Source organism: Microcaecilia unicolor, chromosome 1 (genome assembly GCF_901765095.1).
Source record: "Microcaecilia unicolor chromosome 1, aMicUni1.1, whole genome shotgun sequence".
Taxonomy (NCBI): domain Eukaryota; kingdom Metazoa; phylum Chordata; class Amphibia; order Gymnophiona; family Siphonopidae; genus Microcaecilia; species Microcaecilia unicolor.
Window position 1 is genome coordinate 131960919 of NC_044031.1, and position 21758 is coordinate 131982676.

Here is a 21758-nt window from a genome sequence, read left to right on the forward strand (position 1 = left end):
TTGCCCCTGACGCAGCCTGTATCTCTGGCGAAACATGGCCATGTCGGACAAAGAATGTTGAACTCCTGGGAGATTTTAATTTACAAAAAAGGTAAATTTACAAGGTTTTATTTTCCAAGGAAGTACCCAAGACGTCTGCCATGATGCAAGCCAAATGTTTCAGATCCACAATAAAGGAAGATGGGACGGTACAACTCTGGGAGCAAATGGTCCTTGCTTGGTTTAGGCAAAACTGTAATAAAAGCATGGTTAGAATGGGTTAAAAAGGCTCTGTGAGTTATGGCCCAAGTGAAATAAGCCTCCAACAGACCAATAAGCTTAGGACATAGCAATTAAAAAATTCTCCACTGTAACCATCCGGGCCTGGTGATTTGTTAAGCTGCAAATGTGCAATAGAGTGCTGGATCCCCTCCCAGTAATAGGAAAATTGAACTTCTCTAAGTCACCAGGAGACACGGCGGGGGCAGAGGGACTGAAGCCAACCAAGCATCAAGATCTGAATCTATACACCATATCTCTGATGAGTAGACCTCTTATAAAACTCCATAAATATGTATTCTAAATCAGCCTGGCAAGATGTAAGGGCACTCTCCAGTGTCTTCATCGTGGTGATGAGAGTAGGACCACCCCAGATCGTTAAATGGACCAATAATTTCTCAGGTTTGTTGCCAAATTTATACAGTTTGAATTTGAGGTAAGTAATGTCTCACATGGCTTTATCATGGATTAGAGAATTTAGTACAAGCTAGCCCCGTAACCAGGAATGTTTAAGGACACATGTAGAAGCCTACCGATACTGATGTTTAAGCTTACTGCACAGGCCCTTCAACTTAATAAGATGGCTCACCTGTTGTTTCTTTCGAAGGGCAACACAGGCAATTGTATCGCCCCTGAGAATTGCCTTTGCAGTATCCCAGGACAAGAGTGGGCTGTTAACATGCTCCTTGTTTTGATTGCAGTATTCCTGCCATTTTTGTTCCAAGTAAGTACAGAATTGTTTATCTTTGTAAAGCTATAATGGGAAGCGCCATCGTGGCCTAGCGCTCAGCTGTGGGCCTAACCCATCAAGATCTAAAGAAATTAGGGTATGGTCTGATATACTTAAAGGGCCAGTAGTAGCCGCAGTGATCCCAAGGAACTAGCATGTTGAGAGAAAAAGGCAGTCTATATGGGACATTAGAGATATGGGTATAATCCCTTTCCTGAGTGTGTTAATAGGCACCATGGATCTACCAGTTCCAAACTATGAATCAGAACCTGCAGACCCCCATCTGATCTGAGACAAACTCAGGAAGCAGCAGAGTTAGTGTCCATACCAGGGGCTAAGGTAGAATTAAAGTCCCCAGCCAGTATAATAAAAGCATCCATAAAGGACAACAGAATAGGCAATAAAGAGCGGGGAAAAAAATATTAGGTGTACATAAAAGCTATAGTTACCAGTGTACCACTTAACATACCATGGATAAGCACTGCCCTCAAGGTCCTGCAAAACCTTCACAGCTTTAAAGTTCACTGTCTTATTTACAAGGATTGCAGGTCCATTTTGCTTTTAGGAGAAGAAGCACAATAACACTCCTTCACCTGCAGAGTTTTCAATTTCTGGTGTTCTATAGGCGAAAGCTTGGTTTCCTTTGAATATTGACCCAATTCTTATCAACTTTTGCAAGAATAAAAAGCTAGACAATTCCTGCAGTTGAAGAGAAATATTTATCATTGCAGAGAATCTATCATAAGTAAGATCCTGTACAACTAAAAAAAGCTCCTTCGGACAATTCATAGTCACCTGAAATTTATGAGCAAAGTATTATTTCTTCACTACAAGTGAAGTAGCTTACTAATCATAAAGCATATGTAGGTACTGAGTTTTATCATCATGTAACCTTGGTTTCTGTAAACTCATTCTAGGCAATTTTAACTATCTTTTCAAATTAATCAGTTTTGATGAAACCCAGTTAGCAAAAGTTTGCCTGAACAGACGTCCATCCTTTCATAGGAGATTAGTTTTTAACAATGTCAAGCAACTTATGGCTACAACACATTACTCACTCATCCACATTATTTTTGTTCAAAACTGTAATCTCAACTTGAAAAGCTGTATTAATTTTTAACCAAAGATGTCTGAACTCAGCAGGATCAATTGTCTGACATCAGCCAAAATGCTGGCATGGTTCTACATTACTCTGCCTTTGTAATGAAAAAGAAATCAAGTAAGTAAGAACTACAATATCATACCAATGTTGCAACTACCATTGCCAACTGAGTTAGAACAAATATTAAATCCAGGATATGTCCTTTTGTACAATAGTCTTTCCTTAAAGCCAAAGGCAACTGAGAAAATTTGGTTAATATCTAAACAAAGTCTATGGCCTTTATAATAACTCATCTGCTATATGAGAGAGATCAACATGGATCTTGAAATTACCCACCACCAAAAGGGAGGAGAAATCAACATCCCAATGCTGATATATAATCCATCAGAATAAATAGATCACTCTCTAAATTATGTGGAGATCTATAAACAGCTAAAAAAAAAATGTACAAGCAGTAGAAAGGGAAAAGGAAATGGGACTTGATATACTGCCTTTCTGAGGTTTTTGCAACTACATTCAAAGTGGTTTACATATATTCAGGTACTTATTTTATACCACGGGCAATGGAGTGTTAAGTGACTTGCCCAGAGTCACAAGGAGCTGCAGTGGGAATCGAACTCAGTTCCCCAGGATCAAAGTCCACCACACTAACCACTAGGCTACTCCTCCACTCCAGAAATTACAGCTAAAACATATGATTGAAAATGTATTATCAACTGAAGAAATCTAAATGCAAAACTGCTTCTGTAGCAGGTATTCTCCGAGGACAGCTGGCTTTATATTCTCACAGATGGGTGACACCAATCCGCATCACCCGGTCAAGCATTTACAAAAGCTAAATGAGAGTTTTGTGGAGCGCAAGCCATGTTCCACCACGCATGCACAAATGCCTTCCTGCCCATTGCGCGAACGCGGTCTCAGTTTAATACTATAGCAAAAAATAAAGTAAAAATAACAAAGGAGACAACTCCAAGGGGAGGTGGGCAGGACTATGAGAATATAAAGCCTGCCATCCTCGGAGGTAAGTATCTTCGCTTTCTCTGAGGACAAGCAGGCTTCTATATTCTCACAAGTGGGGAATCCCTAGCATCCAGGCTCACCAAAAACAACAAACACTGGTCAATTGAGCCTCGCAATGGTGAGGACATAACACAGATTAACCTGAAACTATATATAATCTGAATGTGAGTGCAGCTTGGAACAGAATAAAACGGGCCTATGAGGGTGGAGTTGGATTCTAGACCCCAAACAGATTTTGCAACACTGCCCAAACCGAATGCCGCATCAGGTATCCTGCTGAAGGCAGTAGTATGATGTGAATGTGTGGACTGAAGACCACATCGCAGTCTTGCAAATTTCTTCAATGGAGGCTGACCTCAAATGGGCTACCGACGTGGCCATGGTTTTGACATTATGAGCCATGACATTGCCCTCCAAGGACAGCCCAGCCTGGGCATAAGTGAAGGAAATGCAATCTGCCGGTCAAATTGAAATGGTGCTTTTCCTGATGGTGACACCAATCCTGCCCGGATCAAAAGAAACAAAAAGCTGGGCGGACTGCCTGTGGGGTTGTGTCCACTCAATGTAGTAGGCCAATGCTCTCTTGCAATCCAAGGTGTGCAAGCTGCATTCACCAGCATGGGCATGGGCATGGGAAATGAAAACGGTAACGGAGTTCAAACATGCGTGGGATATGCATAGAGGAATCCTGTGCAGAAGGAATGGCTCCTCAGAAGCTTAGCTGAAAATGGGTGGCGGAGCAGTTGGGGGGAAGAGGGGGTGGTGGTTGGGAGGCGAGGATAGGGGAGGGCAGACTTATACGGTCTGTACCAGAGCCGGTGATGGGAGCGGGACTGGTGGTTGGGAGGCGAGAAATACTGCTGGGCAGACTTATATGGTCTGTGCCCTGAAAAGGACAGGTACAAATTCAAGGTAAGGTATACACATATGAGTTTGTCATGGGCAGACTGGATGGACCATGCAGGTCTTTATCTGCCGTCATCTACTATGTTACTATGTTACCAGCATGGGCACGAGGTCGGGGACAGACAATTGACTGGTTCAGATGGAACTCCGACACCACTTTTGGAAGGAACTTAGAGTAAGTGCGGAGGACTACTTTGAATCATGGTCCCATGGTATTACTTAGTTTCAACAAAGGTTTTCCTACTAGAGGTATTGGAGGATGCACATACAGAAGACCTATCCCCCAACTGAGGAGGAAGGCATCTGATGCCAGTCTGTCGTGGGCCTGAAGCCTGGAACAGAACTGAGGGACCTTGCAGTTGACCTGAGTGGCAAAATGATCCACTGAGGTGGGTTTCCCACGCTCAGAAGATATTGTGGGTTATGCCCATATTGAGAGACCACTCATGATGTTGCATTATCCTGCTCAGTCTGTCAGCCAGGATATTGTTTTCGCCTGCCAAATAAGTGGCTCAAAGGAACATGCCATGTTGGCGAGCCCAATGCCACATCCAGACAGCCTCCTGACACAGACGGTGTGATCCAGTGCCCCCCTGATTGTTGGTGTAATATATTGCAACCTGATTGTCTGATTGTTTGGATGAGAACAATTTGGTGAGACAGCCAATTTCTAAAACCCTTTAGAGTGCTCCAGATCTCCCAAAGCTCCAGGAGGTTGATCTGAAGATTTGTTTCCTGGAAGGACCAAGCACCTTGAGTGTGAAGCCCATCTACATGAGCTCCCCATCCCAAGAGAGATGCATCCATCGTCAGCACTTTGTGCGGCTGAGGAATTTGAAATGGAAGTCCCAGAGTCAAATTAGATCAAATGGTCCACCACTGAAGAGAGTGTACAAACTCTGGGGACATTTCCATGACATCTTCTAGACTACTTGTGGCTTGATACCACTGAGAAACCAGGGTCCATTGAGCTGATCTCAAGTGAAGACATGTCATGGGTGTAATGTACACTGTGGAAGCCATGTGGCCCAACAATCTCAACATCTGCCAAGCTGTAACCCGCTGAGAGGCACAAACCTTGGACACAAGTGAAAGATCATCACTGTCATTTCCGGAAGGTAGGCTCGAACCCTCTGTGTGTCGAGCAGGGCTCATATGAACTCCAATCGCTGAACAGGGCAGAGATGGGACTTGGAGTAGTTTAAAATGAACCCTGGTAGCTCAAGCACCCAAATAGTTATCCACATGGACTCCTGAGCACCCTTCTCCAAGGTGCTCTTCACCAGCCAATAATTGAGATACGGGAACACATGGACTCCCCAGTCTGTGTAGCGATGCTGCAACTACCGCTAGACACTTGGTGAAGACTCCCCAGACCTCTGGGAGCTGATGCGAGTGATGTGGGCTGGAAGTATCAGGATGTGAGTATATGCATGCTTTAAGTCCAGAGAGCATAGCCAATCGTTTTCCCAAATCACTGGGAGAAGGGTGCCCAAGGAAACCATCTTGAACTTTTCTCGGACTGGGAATTTGTTCAGGGCCCTTAGGTCTAGGATGGGATACATCCCCCGTCTTCTTCTGCACAAGGAAGTACCCAGAATAGAATCCCTACCCTTTTTCCCCTGGTGGAACAGGTTCGACCACATGGGCCTTCAGAAGGGCTGAGAATTCCTCTGCAAGTACCTGTCTGTGCTGAGAGCTGAATGAATGAGCTCTCAATGGGCAATTTGGAGGTCTTTGATACCAATTGAGTGCGTATCCGAGACGGACTATTTGAAGAACCCACTGGTTGGAGGTTATAAGGGGCCACCTTTCGTGGAAAAACTTCAGCCTCCCCCCGACTGGCAAGTTGTCCTAGACAGACACTTTTACTGCAGGTATGCTCTGCTGGAGCCAGTCAAAAGCTCATCCTTGCTTTGACTGGGGAGCAGAAGGGGCATTAGGCGCACGCTGGGGCTGAGCCTGAGTAGGCTGGTGAGCTGAAGAGTTGTACCTACGCCTAGGATAGTAATAGGAACTCCTCCTTGGCTTGCCACAAGTCCTCCTAGCTGAGGAGGTTGATGCAGAAAGCGCCCGAGATGGTATAAGTGTGTTCTTTTGATTTGGTCAGCAACCTCTTCAACCTTCTCTCCAAAAAGGTTATCCCCCCAGCAAGAGGCATCCGCCAACCTCTGCTGAACAGAATGTTCAAGTCAGAAACATGCAGCCATGAGAGTCTGTGCATTGCTATATTTTGAGCAGAGATCCTGAATGCCACATCAAAAGTGTTGTAAGTGCCCCTGGCCAAGAATTTTCAACACGCCTTCTGCTGCTTGACCAACTGGTGAAAAGGCTCAGCCTGATCCGGAGGGAGTGTGTCAACCAAATCTGACAGCTGGCGCACCAAGTTTTGCAAGCAAACGCTCGTGAAGATCTGGTAAGATTGTATATGTTACATGAGCACTGAAGCCTGGTACTTACTACTACTACTATTTAACATTTCTAAAGCGCTAAAGAATTCAGGGTTCTAGCTTCTCTGCCTGGGACTGCCAAGGCATAGTCCATGGAACTCCTGGCTCTTTTGAGAGTGGATTCCACCACAATGGAATTGTGAGGCAACTGAGGCCTATGAAAACCAGGCGCACTGTGAAGCTTATACTGGGTATCATCCTCTTGGGCATGACAGGGACAACGGAGGGGGACTCTTCCTAACAAAGACTTCCTTGAGTACCTGTGGAGAGGTACTATCACAGCCTCCTTAGGAGGAGTTTGTAGTCCAGGACCTCAAGCATCTTGGCCCTGGGCTCATCCTCCACTTCATATACAAAAGATGGAAACGAAAGGCTCTCCAGAGACACTTTCTCCTTTCAGATGTGAGGGAAGGTTCAGAGGGAATCCGTCCCATGAGCGACTCCTCTTCGGTTTCAGATATATCTCCGCTGGGAATGCTGGAGCCAAACCTGACCTCGCTGCCGTAGTATTAGCCTTCAATGTGGTTAGACGCTCCAGTCTTGTAGACATAATGCAGTTTCTTCTGAAGAACATCCCAAGATGGTGATTTCCTGCAATTTTCCAGTACGAGGCGATCATCAAACAAGCTGCCCAAAGCCACATATTGATGAACTGACTTTTTACGAATGTGACAGCCTCAGGCATCGGAGGGCCTAACAGAAAGTTACCCATTCGCTAAACCATATGCCCACCCAAAACTTCACACATCCCCAGGAAAAGTCTTTGTCGAAAAAACTCCACAACTTCAGACAATACCACCAAATGTGATTATATGCCCTGATGTCCGCGTTGAATCCAGCAGTTCTCATTTCCCTTCTTGAACATCAAATATATCTTCATAGGTATATAGTGCCAACAATACAATGTTTTGTACCCATTTTCCATCCAGTAACTTGCTAATGAGCCCTTAAACAATCCCTTGTATACATCCTCCCTTACAACAGTAGCCGCATCAGGACCCAAATCAGCCCGCCATTTAGCAAGATAGCAAGGTGACTTCTGGACAAAGGGATACAGTTGTCTCTCTGTTTAGACAGATTTACAAAGTTTTTCTCTTCAAACGATTGAGAAGCAAGAAAGTCAACCCACTTGCACCAGCCATTACCTATTACTGGCAGTATATCAAATATGATCAAAAATAAATAAATCAGCCACTGGTACATAATAGGGAGCTAAAAGTATTACAAGGAAAAATTAATTCTTACCTGATAATTTTTCTTCCATTAGTCCCAACAGATCAATCCAGGGGAACCTTCGCATTGAATGCGGTGGCCATTAAGTCCATCTCTGGCATCCCCAACGGGCAGTTATCTGATTGAAGGCCAGAGAGGAGAGTGTCTGCTCCCTCGGCTCCAACTGGTGGCGACATGAGAAAGTCACATGCACACATTCTGTGACCCGCTATATAAGCCGCGTCAAGAAAGAGAGATGAGTCTCTGCCCAACGGCAGAGGCCGCCTCACGCACTAGGGGTGCACTCCTGGTGCCCCCTGTCGGTTTACATAGGCGACCGCAGTCGCATTGTCTGAAAGAACTCAAACTGGGCAACCGCGGAGAAGAGACAGAAACTCCCAAAGGGCCAGACGAGGCACCCGTAACTCCAAGCGGTTGATGGACCATGACGCCTCCGTCGAAGTCCAAATGCCTTGGGCCGTCTGTTGAAGGCAATGAATCCCCCCAGCCACAGTGACACATCCGTGGTCACTATCTTCCAGTCCGGGGTTGCCAGAGGAATGCCCGACACCAGATTCTTTTGAATAAACCACCAGTGCATGATTGTGTGAAGACGGGCCCGAACATGGCACCCGAACCTTGTAATCCTCCGAGAGCGGAGACCAACGGCTCAGAAGGTGCCACTGGAGGGGGCGCATGTGAGCTCTGGCGCACTTTACCACGTCCAAGGTGGAGGCCATGGAACCTAGAACTTGTACATAGTCCCAAGCCCGCGGGTTCGGAGTTTGAAACAGTGCTTGTAACTGAGCCTGTAACCGCTGTGCTCAAGCTGAAGGAAGAGGAACTATCCCTGTTTGGGTATCGAAGCACACCCCCAAGTATTCCAGCATTTGGGAAGGCGTTAGGCTGCACTTCGGGATGTTGATCACCCAACCAAGCGACTGAAGCAACCCGACCACTTTGTCGGTTGCCCGCCGACTCTCCTCGAAAGAAGACGCCCGCACAAGCCAGTTGTGTAGATAGGGATGGACCTGAATCCCTTCCTTCCTGAAATAGGCCACCACTACTACCAGGACCTTGGAAAGGTCCGAGGCGTTGTGGCTAAGCCGAAGGGTATCGCTTGAACTGAAATGACGACCGAGCACTGCAAAGCGAAGAAAGCGCCTGTGGGGAGGGCCAGATTGGAATGTGAAAATAGGCCTCTTTGAGATTGAGAGAGGTCAAAACGCTCCCCTGGCTGCACCGCAGCGATCACCGATCAGGAGGGTTGCGGAAAAAGCCGAACCCGTAAGGACCTGTCGACGCACTCTAAGACTGGTCGCCAAGAACCGCCCTTTTTTGGCACCACAAAATAAATGGAGTATCGACCGCACCCTCTTTCTGCTGGGGAGGTACAGGCTGGACAGCACCCAGCCGTTGTAAGTGAGGAGAGTGTGTCGAACGGCCCGCACCTTGGCGGGACATTTGCAAGGAGATTCCAGAAAAGAGTCTACTATCAGACGAGCCAATTCTAACTTGTAGCCGTCTCTGATAACCCCAAGATCCATTCGTCGAATGTTACCTGGTCCACTCCACCAGGAATAGGGCCAGTCTGCCCCCAATAACCGGCTGGATATGGACCAGAGCCCCATCATTGGGTGGACCTGGCTGCAGGCTGTTTTCTGTTACCAGAAAGGAAGGCCTGCATGTCACCTTGAAAGGGCTGAGGCCTCTGAGAAGACCTTGCTCTCTGAAAAGAGGCCCCGCGACCTGGAAGGTAACGCCATGTATCCCTAAACTTAGGTCTAAGTCCCGCCTGTCATACAAACTTGGTCTCTCCTCCTGGAGGCGCAGGCCCTTAGAGTCACCGAGGTCCTTCACAATCTGTTCTAAGTCTGTCCCAAACAAAAGCTTTCCCCTAAAGGAAGCCTTGCTAAACACGAGCTTAGAGGTCACGTCTGCAGCCCAATGCTGCAACCACAGCCAGCGACGCGCGGTGACCGCTAGGGAAACCTCCTTCGCCGAAGCCCTCAAAAGATCATAAGAAGATCCACAAGGAATGCTAAACCGGAGGCTTTCTGTAACCACGATAAGCATGCCCCGCGCCGCATAGGAGCCACAAACTGAGGCCTGCAGGGAAAGGGCTGCTACTTCAAAGGACAGCTTCAAGCACGTCTCCAACTTACGATCCTGAGGGTCCTTGAGCGCCGTGCCACCCTCCACAAGGAGAGTGGTTTTCTTAGTGACCGCTGTGATTAAGGAATCCACCGTAGGGACCTTCAGCAAGTCTAAGTCAGGAGCAGGTAGCATGTAAAGGACACGACATAGCTCTAAGCAACCTTAAGCCCATTGTCCGGCGTATCCCACTGCACAGAAATAAGGATCTTCATGGCCTCATGCACATGAAAGGAACGAGGTGGGCATTTGGTGCCAGGCATAATAGAGGGCACTGGACCTGTTCCCCCTGACGATTCAGGGGGGAAATGGCCAAAACCTCAAAAGCCCTAACAATCAGGGAGGGAAGCTCTTCCCTATGAAAAAGGCGGGCAGTCGTCGGATCATCCCCTCCTCAGAGGGCAGGGTGACCTCATCTGCCAAATCCAAAGATGCTGAGGGAGAGCCTGGAGACAAAACCGGGCCATCTGTGTCAGATAGCTCCTCGGGATCCAAAATCTCCACCTGGGGATGTTTTGGCAGGAAAGACTGAGAGGCTGCTGCAACGAAGTTTGCTGAGGAGAGAGATGGGCTGCCTGAAGAGAAGCTCCTGACTTCTTCAAAAGAAAGGCATTGTGCATTAATAAAACAAAATCCGGGGAAAAAGGAACTGCAAGGGACTCCCTGCTCCCTGTACATCGCTTCCCTCCATCGAAGCCTGTGCACAGAAGCACGCTGCGCCTTTTGTCTATCAACCGCCAGTGCAGAGTGGGTTGCGCCTGAGAGGAAAAAATGGCGCCGGACAACGCGCGCTGCACTAACTGCCCCGAAGAAACCGCCGAAACTATCCCTGCACTTCCGACTCACCAGACGCCTTAGGGAACCCCCCGTCACGCTGGACACCCGCTGCGGGCTGTCGGCAGCAGGACTCACACTCCCCTGATGCTGTTCTCCGGTCCCCACACCGGGAGCAGCGCTTACCTGCCTCAGAACGCACTGACATGCTCCACAAATGCCTGCCCCAAAACTGACTCGTCAGAACGTCTAGTTCCTTCGTATGATTAACAAAACAAAGTCTCTTATCTTTTTTTTTTTGTCAGGAGAGAAGGAAACATCCAATCAGGCCAACAGCCCGGGCGGACAGAGAAAAGGTAGGGGGAGACCGGGAGGGACCTGGCACCACAGGTGTACACCACAAGCTGCAAACAGCCACTCACCCCTGTCTGTGCTAAACTAGGCCCAAAGGACACCAGTAGCCAGATCAAACCAGAGCTGCATAGAGATGTCCCTCCACCTGCTAGATAGAGAATACTGAGGTTCAGCTGGCTGCACAGGTCACATATAGCAAACCTCGGAGGTTCTCTCTCTATCTCCACCTGCTGGTAGAAGGACACAAACCACAAGTCTCTGGATTGATCTGTGGGACGCCATGGAAGACTGGATTAACTTGATGGCAGGAAGCTGAACACACTTGGGTCCTGCTGAAGCAAATTAACCCCTCCTTCAACTCAAATCCTGGAGTGTGGTTTGTGATTGACATTTAAATGACTAACCCATAGAGAATCACTACGCACCCCTCTGCTCTTTCAGCTAAAGCGCCAACTTTCGCTGAGCAGGAAGGGGGATATAAAAGAAAAATAGGAGCCACATGAAAGAATGAGATTTATGACAGCAAGAGTTTCTGCTGGTGGTAGCAAGGATATGGTAGACCCTTCTATGCGACACAGAGTGGGTGATAGTTTGTTCTCTTCGCATGCTGTTGCTCTGCGCACTACTAAGGTCATCAAGGTTTTTTTGCATGGTGTGCTTTCTCCCATACCCCATTTCCCATAAGTACACTTTTTGATATTTGCTGTTCACAATTTTGGGGGAACCATGCCATCGTAAATACTGACAACGGACTGTATGCCTTAACATCCTATGAATAAGAAAGAATACTCTGGTGTTGTCAAAATAAGGTTATCTTCTGGTATGTGGAAGCCAATAAAAAGCACAGTGAAGAATCTAATTATCCAGAAGAAAAGATTAACGCACACTGCTCAGTAAAGACCCCTTTTTACCGAATGGCATTAAAGGGGCCCCTGCGTTGACATTGGCATAGGCCCCCTTTTATTGCCACAATAAATGGGCGCTTTTTTTTTTAATAAGGAAATGGCCATGCGGTGTTAAATACTTACGTGTGGCCATTTCTGAGAGAGCCTTTACCACTGGGGCTCCAGCAGTAGCCTGCGCTAGAAATTTTAAAAATATTTTCTAGCGTCAGAATTCGCATGCACCAGGAGTAAGAACTACTATTGGGCTTCCCTGGGAGCCCGACGGTAGGGTCAGATCACTGCGCACCAAGCCGGCGCTACTGCTACCGCCCTTTTGTAAAGGCCCTTAAATCCACAATGATTTGTCTAAAATTAAAGACTTTGGCTTGTAATTTTAGACAAATCATTGTGGATTTAAGGGCCTTTTACAAAAGGGCGGTAGCAGTAGCAGTAGCGCCGGCTTGGTGGCAGCAGTGATCTGACCCTACCGTCGGGCTCCCAGGGAAGCCCAATAGTAGTTCTTACTCCTAGTGCATGCGAATCTTGAGAGGATTTTCAAATAAAAGTAGCTGTTTGTGATAATATATCTGAAAATTAGAAGGATTAGAGAGAATTCCTGATTCATTTTTGTTTATATTATGTTTACAATGTTTATTTAAACTTGTTTTTTTTTCATAAATACCACTGCTGTTAAATGAAATCTTACTGGTTAAATTTCGTATCCAACATTTTTATGATGTTTCCAATAAGGATTAATTGGTATGAAACTTGGGTTTCTAAATGTATAAACGGTTTGGAGACAGACTTTAATTGCTGAGATCTGTTTCCATCTCCACATTTCTTAACAAACTTTTGTTTCTTGCACAGCAGTTGTATTAAGAACCTGTAAATAAGTTGTACTCAGCTAAGAAAGTAAACATAGACTGCCTGCACTTTCTTGCTATCATGACAATGTTTGATTCACTATGCAGTTTATGATTTGGTCAACATAAAGCAAATCGTGCAAACACAAGTTAAACTGTTCTTTCCACCATGCCTCAAAAGCACTAGAAGAGTGTAGGAATTAGTTGTGCAGTTTTAGCTTTAAGTGGCATCAGCACAACCTTATGCGGGTCTTTCCTAGTACTAAGGCCATTTTTACCGCAGCCGGAAAATTAACTATTTTTCTATTTTTTAAATTAATGTCCATGCGCTAATTTTGCCATTAGCATGTGGTCATTAAAAATATTAGTACATGAGCATTTACCAACACTATTTTGCAGGCAGTAAGAGCTCGCACAATAATCCTGTGCACTAATCAGTTAGCATACGGTAATATAGATGCGCTGATTAGCGCAGAAACGCCTCCTCCGTCCCAGACACACACCCCTCTGCAATAAAATTAAAATATTTTTTAGCATGCGATTTGCACGCACAGATTTGAAAATTACTTCAGAATGCTTGAGCGCATCCCTCAGGAAACCATTTTAAGCTGTGGTAAGCGCGTGCTAGCACTTACTGCAGTTTAGTAAAAGGACCCCTTTGTAAGTTTGATACCTCTTTTGACAAATCTAAGGAGTCTGGTCTTTTAAAACTCATGCCTCAATAAACCAGTTAATCTATAAGGTGCCATCTAGTTCTGTCAATTTACATAAGTTTGGGTACCACATAATTTCCTTCTTCAAGCATAGGTCACTGTAGACTCTAAAGTTCATTGGCTGCATATTTGGCTGATGTCTCTGCTGGACCAATATGATATCCAGCCTACAAAGAACTCAACTGTTCCCCAGGTTCACTGGGATCCAAACCTCCTATGAAATTCTCAATCACTCCAACTTTCACTCTAAGGCCCTGATGCTCAAAGCTCCAGTTGCTATAGGAAACAGCAACCGCCCCATACTGCAGGAACAGCGTAGAAAAATAGTCCTCCATGCTCAAAGTTAATGGAATTCAAATTGTGTGCTGTGAGACCGAAAGTAAAGGGGAGGACCGTGACTGACACATGTGCACAAGACTTTGCGGTAAGCACGGCTCTTGTGCGCAGAAGGCAGACAAACCCTGAAGTGAAGCACACACTGGCGGTGTTCTTCTGCGCCTTTAAACGTAAGCTTTTCAAATTGTTTTCCTACTTGAAAGGCTTATATTTAAGCACAGAAAACGGCACCAGTGTGTGCTTTCGCTTTTGGGTTTGCTCAGACTCATACACATGTTTTCAGCATCAGCACCTAGACGCTTGCATAGGCTTTCTTCTGCTTTGAAAATAAATGAAAACCAGCAGATTTTAAAGAGAAAATCACAAGAAATCCTCTCTTCAAACCCTCAAACACAGCTCTGAGCTGGCCTTACTTTTCCAGTAGTAAGAGCAGGGTTTGTTTGTACGCTGTTCTATGAGCATTGGGGGGTCCTTTTACTAAGCGGCAGTAAAAGGGGGCCTGTACTAGCATCTGCGTGTGTGTTTTGACATGCGCTATGGCCCCCTTTTACTGCAGCAGGTAAAAGGCTGTCTTTCTGAGGGAAAGAAATGGCCATGCAGTAAGTGAAACACTTATACTGCATAGCCATTTCAGGAGGGAACCCTTACCACCATCCATTGAGATGGTGATAAGGGCTCCCGCGCTAACCCAGCAGCAACGATTACCGCTGGTTAAGTTCCGGCGCTACAAAAAAAAGATGTATTATTGTAGCACCGGAAATGGCATGCGCCTAGTAATGGGAACTACTGCTGGGCTCCTGCAGTAGTCCAGCGGTAGTTCTGGACTGGCGTGCGTTAAGCCCCTGGTTAGTAAAAAGGCCCCTGGGACTCACATAGGAGCCAACTTTTCAAAATTATTGGGGGTGCTAAGCCCAGAGGAAATAACCCCTCCCTGGACACATACAAGGAATTTTCTCAATAATTGAGGGTGCTCAAGCACCCACAGCGTTGGCTCCTATGCCTGGGAGGGCATAGCAAATGACCTTATTCACATCCATTTGACTACATTTAAATACAATAGATGGCCATCTGTGGCACACGTGTTGTTTCCTGCGCTAAAGTCTTCTGCGCAGATCAATGCCAGCAGCGCTAGTCCAGAGCGTTAATAGGCTGTACAGGTTCTCAGCATCGGCCCCTAGGTTTTTTGACAGAACCCAAAGTTCCTTCCATTCTCCAGACTTCAAATGTTAGCCACATTCGAATGACTCTCCTAAACCTCTGGACACTTTTCCCACAGAGGTCCTTCTCACAGGTTTTTGAACCCCCCCTCTCGTGCTCGTGCGGACAGGATGGCGCCTCGCACCTGGGCACGTGCCGGGTTCAACCCTTCCCCCTCCCCCCTGTCGCAGGGCGGGCTCACTCACCTGACCACGTTCGGGTGCTCGAAGGTCTCCAAGTGCCTCAGCACCGCCACCTCCCGGATGGTGGACAGCGGCATGCCCTCCTCGCTCGTCTGCACCCGCACCCGCTTCAGCGCCACGAAGCGGCCCCCGTTCTTCAGGTCGCGGGCCTTAAACACCTTGCCGTAGGCGCCCTCGCCGATTTCGGCCACGCATTCGTACTGCTGCTCGGCGGCCTGGCCGTCCTTCTCCATGGCGCTCTCTGCCTCCCTGTGTGCGCGTGCGGAAGCGCCCGCCTCGCGCCCAGCCGCCGCAGGCGCGGAACTCTCCCTGGGACTGGCTGCAGTGCCGGCTCTTCCGCCCCACTGCCGGGCCGAGGGCAGCTTCAGAGTGTCCGCTTTAACATGGCAGGGCAGGTCGTCTGAAAAAAGGGGCAAACAAAACACCACATCGTTCATTTAAGCTTCTTGCACGCTGCTAAGTCAGACTTTTTTGGTTTCACTTAAGAAATGCGGATCGGCACGGCAGTACTGTAGAAAACTGCCCGAGCTCCGCTTTAGATTTAGCTTTGCCGTAGTAGCAGCCTTTTTATGTTGATGTCACATTCTATTTACATAGAATTCGCCCGCACACGCGTGCCCTCTTTTAATTTTACCCCCACATAGTTTTAAATTGTCTCCCTTGGATTCGGGGAGGCGCTGCCAGTTCGGACATTATCTCACCGGGAGCCTGGGGAGTGTTCGGGTACCTCGACCTCGCCGATTTTTGTTAGATGGTGCGCTATCATTTTCAGAAGTAGGTCCATGCTAGATCAGAATAGGGTAATGGAATCGTAAGGTGCTGGTGCTTTTGCTCTAAACAGACGAACGGTGCAACTACAGTTGACAGGCTTGGCCAGGTTACATGCAAGGAAATTCATATTACAAAAGTACTGGAGTCTTGATAATCCCTATGATTTAGCCCCATACGGGACAGTTACATGGATAGTTAACAGGACTGGCTAAAGCTGCATGCTCCTGTATTACTGCTATGACTTACATTTATCTCTGCCGAAATAACACGTCGAAGTATTAATTATTTCCGACGGTGAAATCTGCACAATGACCGACAGTAACAAGAGAATCAACCGAAAAGGCAGATGTGATCGATCGGGCTCGAAATGGAATGTAACTACTTGCCCTTGCAAGTACACGTGCGAAGAGCAGCGGTGCCTAAGTGATGCATTTATTAATATTAAGTACAAAATAAATTACATCATATTTGGCGATCATCTTTCAAAAGATTAACAACATGTAATATGTTAACGTTAGGAGGATGTTTGCAATGGATTTAAGATAGAATTATATTCAATGATCGCATTCATGAATTAAACTGAAATGTATTCTGTCTGATGATACGCAAGAACACCCACCACCACCCCCGATCGCTGCGTGTATTAAAGCAAATTACTCTTCAAGGAAGGTTCTCCAGAGTTTCCATGGAAAGTGTGAAGGACTAAAGATTTTGCAGTTCATGTTCCCAGCCTGGGCCACACAGGTAGCCGCAGAACACTGCTGCTCTCAACACCCACTCTCTAGCTAGGCACACACTGCAAAAAGCTTCGGGTTTTCTCATTTAAAACATACAGCTCGAAGTTACTCCAAACTTTATTCTACAGATCAAAACCTGGTCATGCAATCCCGAGGCCCCTAATTTTTCTGTGATATGCGTTTTCTAGTAGTAAGATTTGTTTTTACTTCTTTCTCTCGCCCCCCCCCCCCCCTTTTAGTTGCTGGTCTGGGAGAAGCAGCAGTGCACTTTTTTCCTAGTTTTTATTTTTTTTTTTGTTGTTGTTGCTTTCCCACGCTGGCTGAATGTGACTTGACCCTGCTTCAAAAAAAAAAAAGTTTGACATACTGCTTTAACATTTCCGCATTCCACTCCGACTACAAAGACTTCTGCCGCCTCCTGCTTTCTGTCTCTGCTCTCTGTCTTTGCACTCAATGAAATCTTTCATGTGCCTCTGCCAAAAGGAAAAGAATCCCAGAAGGCTAGTTCTAAACGGCGTATGGTTCAACATGTACATACTCATATATATGTGTCTATTTTGAAAACTGTATTTATATACTTGCAGGCATATCTTTATTTTACACATTTTTAAAGCTTTACTTTGATCAGACAAATTTTGCCTTCTCAGGCACTATTAAAGGTTTTGAGGAAATCTAAAAATTGTATACAATGCTTTGAACTGGTTCTGCTCTTTTTCAACATTTCAACTCTCAAGCTGGAGCCTATGGTTGACCTCCATCTTAGGATAGGTTTACTACATCTTACTTGGAGTGATGCCTGAAGGAAAGACCCACAAGCCCCTGAACATTCAACTGTATGTCTAATTTATTTTGATTGGCTCATTAAAAGATACTACATCCTCTAAATATCTTAAGTTGAAGCAGCTATAAGATTAACATCTGAAACTGCTGCAGCCAGGCATTTCAAACTTGAGTAATTTATTTTGAGTATTTTAACATCTCAAATGTACTCTTATTCCTGAATATAGGGAACCCTGTAACGCTGGAGCCTTACATATAGTCCAGTAGATAAGCAGAAGATCTTGGTGTTTCTAAATGGAAACACTCTTAGGTTGGCATTGTAAATGCTGGTCTAACCTCCTGACCCTTGGGCACACTTGAGCTTTCCTATACTGGCATGCTACATAGTAACATAGTAAATGATGGCAGATAAAGACCTGTACGGTCCATCCAGTCTGCCCAAGATAAACTCATTTTACATGGTATGTGATACTTTATATGTATACCCGAGTTTGATTTGTCCTTGCCTTTCTCATGATGGCGAGGAACACCAGATATATTTTGGAAGAAGCTACATATTGTCTTCAACCATGGAATCCCTTGATCAGCTGTTAGTCTTTTTATCATATATTTGAACAAATAGTAGGAAAAGTCAAGCGTGATGTTTCTTAGTAGTGTTTGTGCGGCTTGGTTGATACCCCCAGGCAAGCCCTTAATGTAAGATGCCATTTGTAAGGAAAGAGAAATACCAAAGAACTGCATTTTAAGGTGGCTAATACTATCTAACCAAGCTCTTAAAATAGTGCAGAGCCAGATAAAACAGTGTACTATATATACAGCCACCCCAAACGTAACGTAGCTAAGGGACCCTTTTATCAAGTACTACTACTACTTAACATTTCTAAAGCGCTACAAGGGTTACGCAACGCAGTACAGATTAACAAAGAAGGACAGTCCCTGCTCAAAGGAGCTTACAATCTAAAGGACGAAATGTCAAGTTGGGGCAGTCTAGAGTTCCTGAATAGAGGTGTAATGGTTATGTGCCGAAGGCGACATTGAAGAGGTGGGCTTTGAGTAAGGATTTGAAGATGGGCAGGGAGAGGGCTTGGCGTATGGGCTCAGGGAGTTTATTCCAAGCATAGGGTGAGGCGAGGCAGAAAGGGCGGAGCCTGGAGTTGGCGGTGGTGGAGAAGGGTACTGAGAGGAGGGATAGTAGCGGTAGGGCTACCATACAGGTAGCGTACGGCAAAACAGCACTATCGCTGGGTGCACCCAGGCGCCAAGTAGTAGTTCTGTGTTTGCTGCACACCATTTCCCACGCTAGAAAATAATTTTTAATTTCTAGTTCAGGGGGGCGGGGAGTAGGCATTTGCGGCGGTAATCAGGCAGCGCGGGCACATTGCCACGCACTGCTTGATTATCACTGGGTTAGCTTGTCAGCCCTTACTGACTTCTAAAGAGGTGGCGGTAAAGGCTCAGGTAATACATGTTTTTAAAAAACCCTTTTCCCCGCCACGGTAAAAAGTGGCCTACCGTGCAGCAATCCCACGCACTAACATTGAAAAACAGGTGAGAAGAACTAACAGATCTTGTCACTATCATACTGCTTTCATTGGGAGATCGTTTTCCCAGTTCCTTTTCCCAACATATGCAGATAGTTTTCAGATTTATTTTTTTTTATTTTTATTTCTGTTTTGGAGTTTTCATGTTGGTCTAACCACTCCCAGAAAATGGAAAGCTGAAATTAACAGGCATTTTTAAAGTCTTTTACTAAAATAAAGATTCTCCTTATGCTCTAATTGTTTTATCATATTTCTGATTTGATACTAGAAAGATTTTTAAATTCAAAAGTGGCGTTGATATAAACTGAGTGAATTTCTTAAAAAAGACAGAAAATAGATCCTAATAATACATACATTGTACAATTAAATCATTTACATTCCTTGCATAATTCAGTTGTGTTTTAGCCAGGGCATTTTACAGCAAAATTAAGCTAGGAAGTTGTGAATGCCTCCTTGCCTTGTCTCTCCCACTATTACAAATCTAACTAAATCTAGATACAGATGGGTCGATCCTTATCAAAATCTTGTGCAGGCATCGCATTGTGTAATGTCAAGCTATACACTAAGGGCCTCCAATTTTCTGGCAAATGAGTTTGGAATGAATTCTTTGTTTGAAACACATTTACTTCAGTGTGTCTGAAGCTCACATGGAATGCATTTCAATTTCCTCTGTGGGAAAGTTAAATCCAGACTGTACTGAAGCAGAATAACTGAAGAGTGGGGATGGCAAAGGAGGCTTTATAAACCAAAATATCACAATAAAAGGTGCACATGTTTAAAGAAAGCATAAATATAAAAAATAAGAAAATATATTAGGATTAAAAATAATAGACCTGGAGGAAAGTGCTCAGAAGAAATAAGATGAATAGAGTAGTGTATATTTTGAGTTTGTCTACCGTTTTAAGTTGGGTCTAAGTCTATTTGGATCTCTGATTTGCCCACCATCTTGGCTGAGAGTGTGGCTTTGTAAATTGCTCTTTTTATATTTTCCAAAAACTCAAGGAAGTTTGAAAGATCAGTTTGTAGGTGTCTCCCCTAGGTATAAAAAGGATTCCAGTAAAGAAATCCGGGATATCAAATTACACAAAAAGGAACCTCAAAGCTCCAGATAGGGAAAATGCATATAGTATTGCGAAAACCACTATCGAATTAGGAGTAAGATAATATCATTGGTCCCAGTAAGGAGAAAAAAGAACCATATGCAAATACTCACTTATAAATGAGAAAATCGGATGATTTAAAAAACTCTTTTCCTCCTATATATTTTTTTTATTTATATATTTATTAATATTATCCAATATTTTACAAGACAATCCTCTTGTTCAGGAAAAGTATCTAATAATCTACAAATTATGTAAAAATAATAAACAGGAAAAAAAAGTGAAGCTTAAGCTTCACATTAACAGGAAAACTATACTCAAGTCCATAGGCGCCCGGTATAAGAGGCTTGGGGAGGCTAAGCCTCCCCAGCCAGAAGTGCAGCAAGGGCGGACCGGACCGGACCACCCCGGGTGCACCTCCCGCTGCCTTGAACATCTCCCTCCCTCCCGTAGACCGCGCGATCATTACCGCCACCCCCCGACTACTGCAATATCGCTCTCCCCCTCCGCTCCTGTCCTATCACGTCGTCTTTGAACGTCGAGGATTCCTTCCGGTAGCAGCAGAATCGGCAATGATGTAAGCGCTGCTTTCAGCCTGCCCCGGAAGCACTCTCTGTACAGTTTCCCGTGTAGGAGGGACGCTGTCCAGAGAAGGCTTCTGGGGCAGGCTGAAAGCAGCGCTTACATCATTGCCGATTCTGCTGCTACCGGAAGGAATCCTCGATGTTCAAACACATGACAGGAGCGGAGGGGGATAGCGATACCGAACTAGTCCGGGGGGGGGGGGGTGGGGGAGAGACGATGCATCATGCCAGCCAGCTGCCAGACCAAAGGGAAAGGGGGTGGAGATAGGAAGATGTGAGGTGCCACATCTAAGGGGAAGAGGGAGGAAGGAAAGCAATGGCAGGGAATAGGAAAAGGGGGATGGAGAAAGGAGTGAGAGTGTTGGGAGCAAGAAGGGGAGGGAAGAGAAAGGTGGGATGCATGAGGATGCTGGAGGAGAGAGAGAGAAAGTGGAAAAGTGCAGTGGGAGAGCCAGGGACATGCAAAAGAGCAGGAGAGAGCCAGGGAGAGAGAGATGGGGAGAGAAAGAGGGGACATGGAAGAGAGCATGGGAGAGCCAGAGAGAGATGGGGAGCGAAAAAGGGGACATGGAAGAGAGCAGGGGAGAGCCAGAGAGAGATGGGGAGAGAAAGAGGGGACATGGAAGAGAGCAGGGGAGAGCCAGAGAGAGATGGGGAGAGAAAGAGGGGACATGGAAGAGAGCATGGGAGAGCCAGAGAGAAGATGCTGGATGGAAGAGGAGAGAGAGAGATTAGTGGAAAGATGGGGGGGGGGGAGAGAGAGAGAAGCTGCTGGGGAGAAACTGGGGGAGACCCTAGCTGTCAGATGGAGAAATGCTGAATGAAAGGAGGGAGTAAGAGGGAAAATGCTGGAAGGAGGGGGCAGAAAGAGGGAAGACACTGGACGTAAGGGTAGGGAGGTAAAGAGGAAAGACACTGGAAGGATGGGGATAGAGAGGACATGCTGAATGGAAAAGGGTCGAGAGAGAGAACTGTTTAGAAGGAAGGGGAGATAGAGGGAGACAATGGATGGAAGGAGAGGGAGACAATAGACGGAAGGATTGGGAGAGGGTAATGGGTAGAAGGATGGAGAGAGAAAGAGGGATGATA

The 21758-nt window shown here is 45.9% G+C and overlaps 1 protein-coding gene across 3 annotated transcripts in view; it reads right to left on the reverse strand.

Moving 5' to 3' along the window:
- The window catches only part of CDK6 (cyclin dependent kinase 6), a 319355-nt gene extending 302482 nt beyond the window's left edge, over positions 1–16873 (reverse strand). Inside the window, exons 1-2 of one of the 3 annotated variants that reach the window (XM_030200353.1) lie at positions 16704–16873; positions 15160–15612 (exon numbers count right to left, since the gene is read on the reverse strand). In XM_030200353.1, coding sequence (XP_030056213.1) covers positions 15160–15593 — 434 coding nt within the window. In that variant the 5' untranslated portion in view covers positions 15594–15612; positions 16704–16873. Of the gene's footprint in view, positions 1–15159; positions 15676–16173; positions 16277–16703 lie in introns of those variants that run through there. The other 2 variants (XM_030200368.1, XM_030200362.1) reach the window with 2 other exon arrangements.
- Between the last annotated feature and the right edge of the window lie 4885 nt (positions 16874–21758).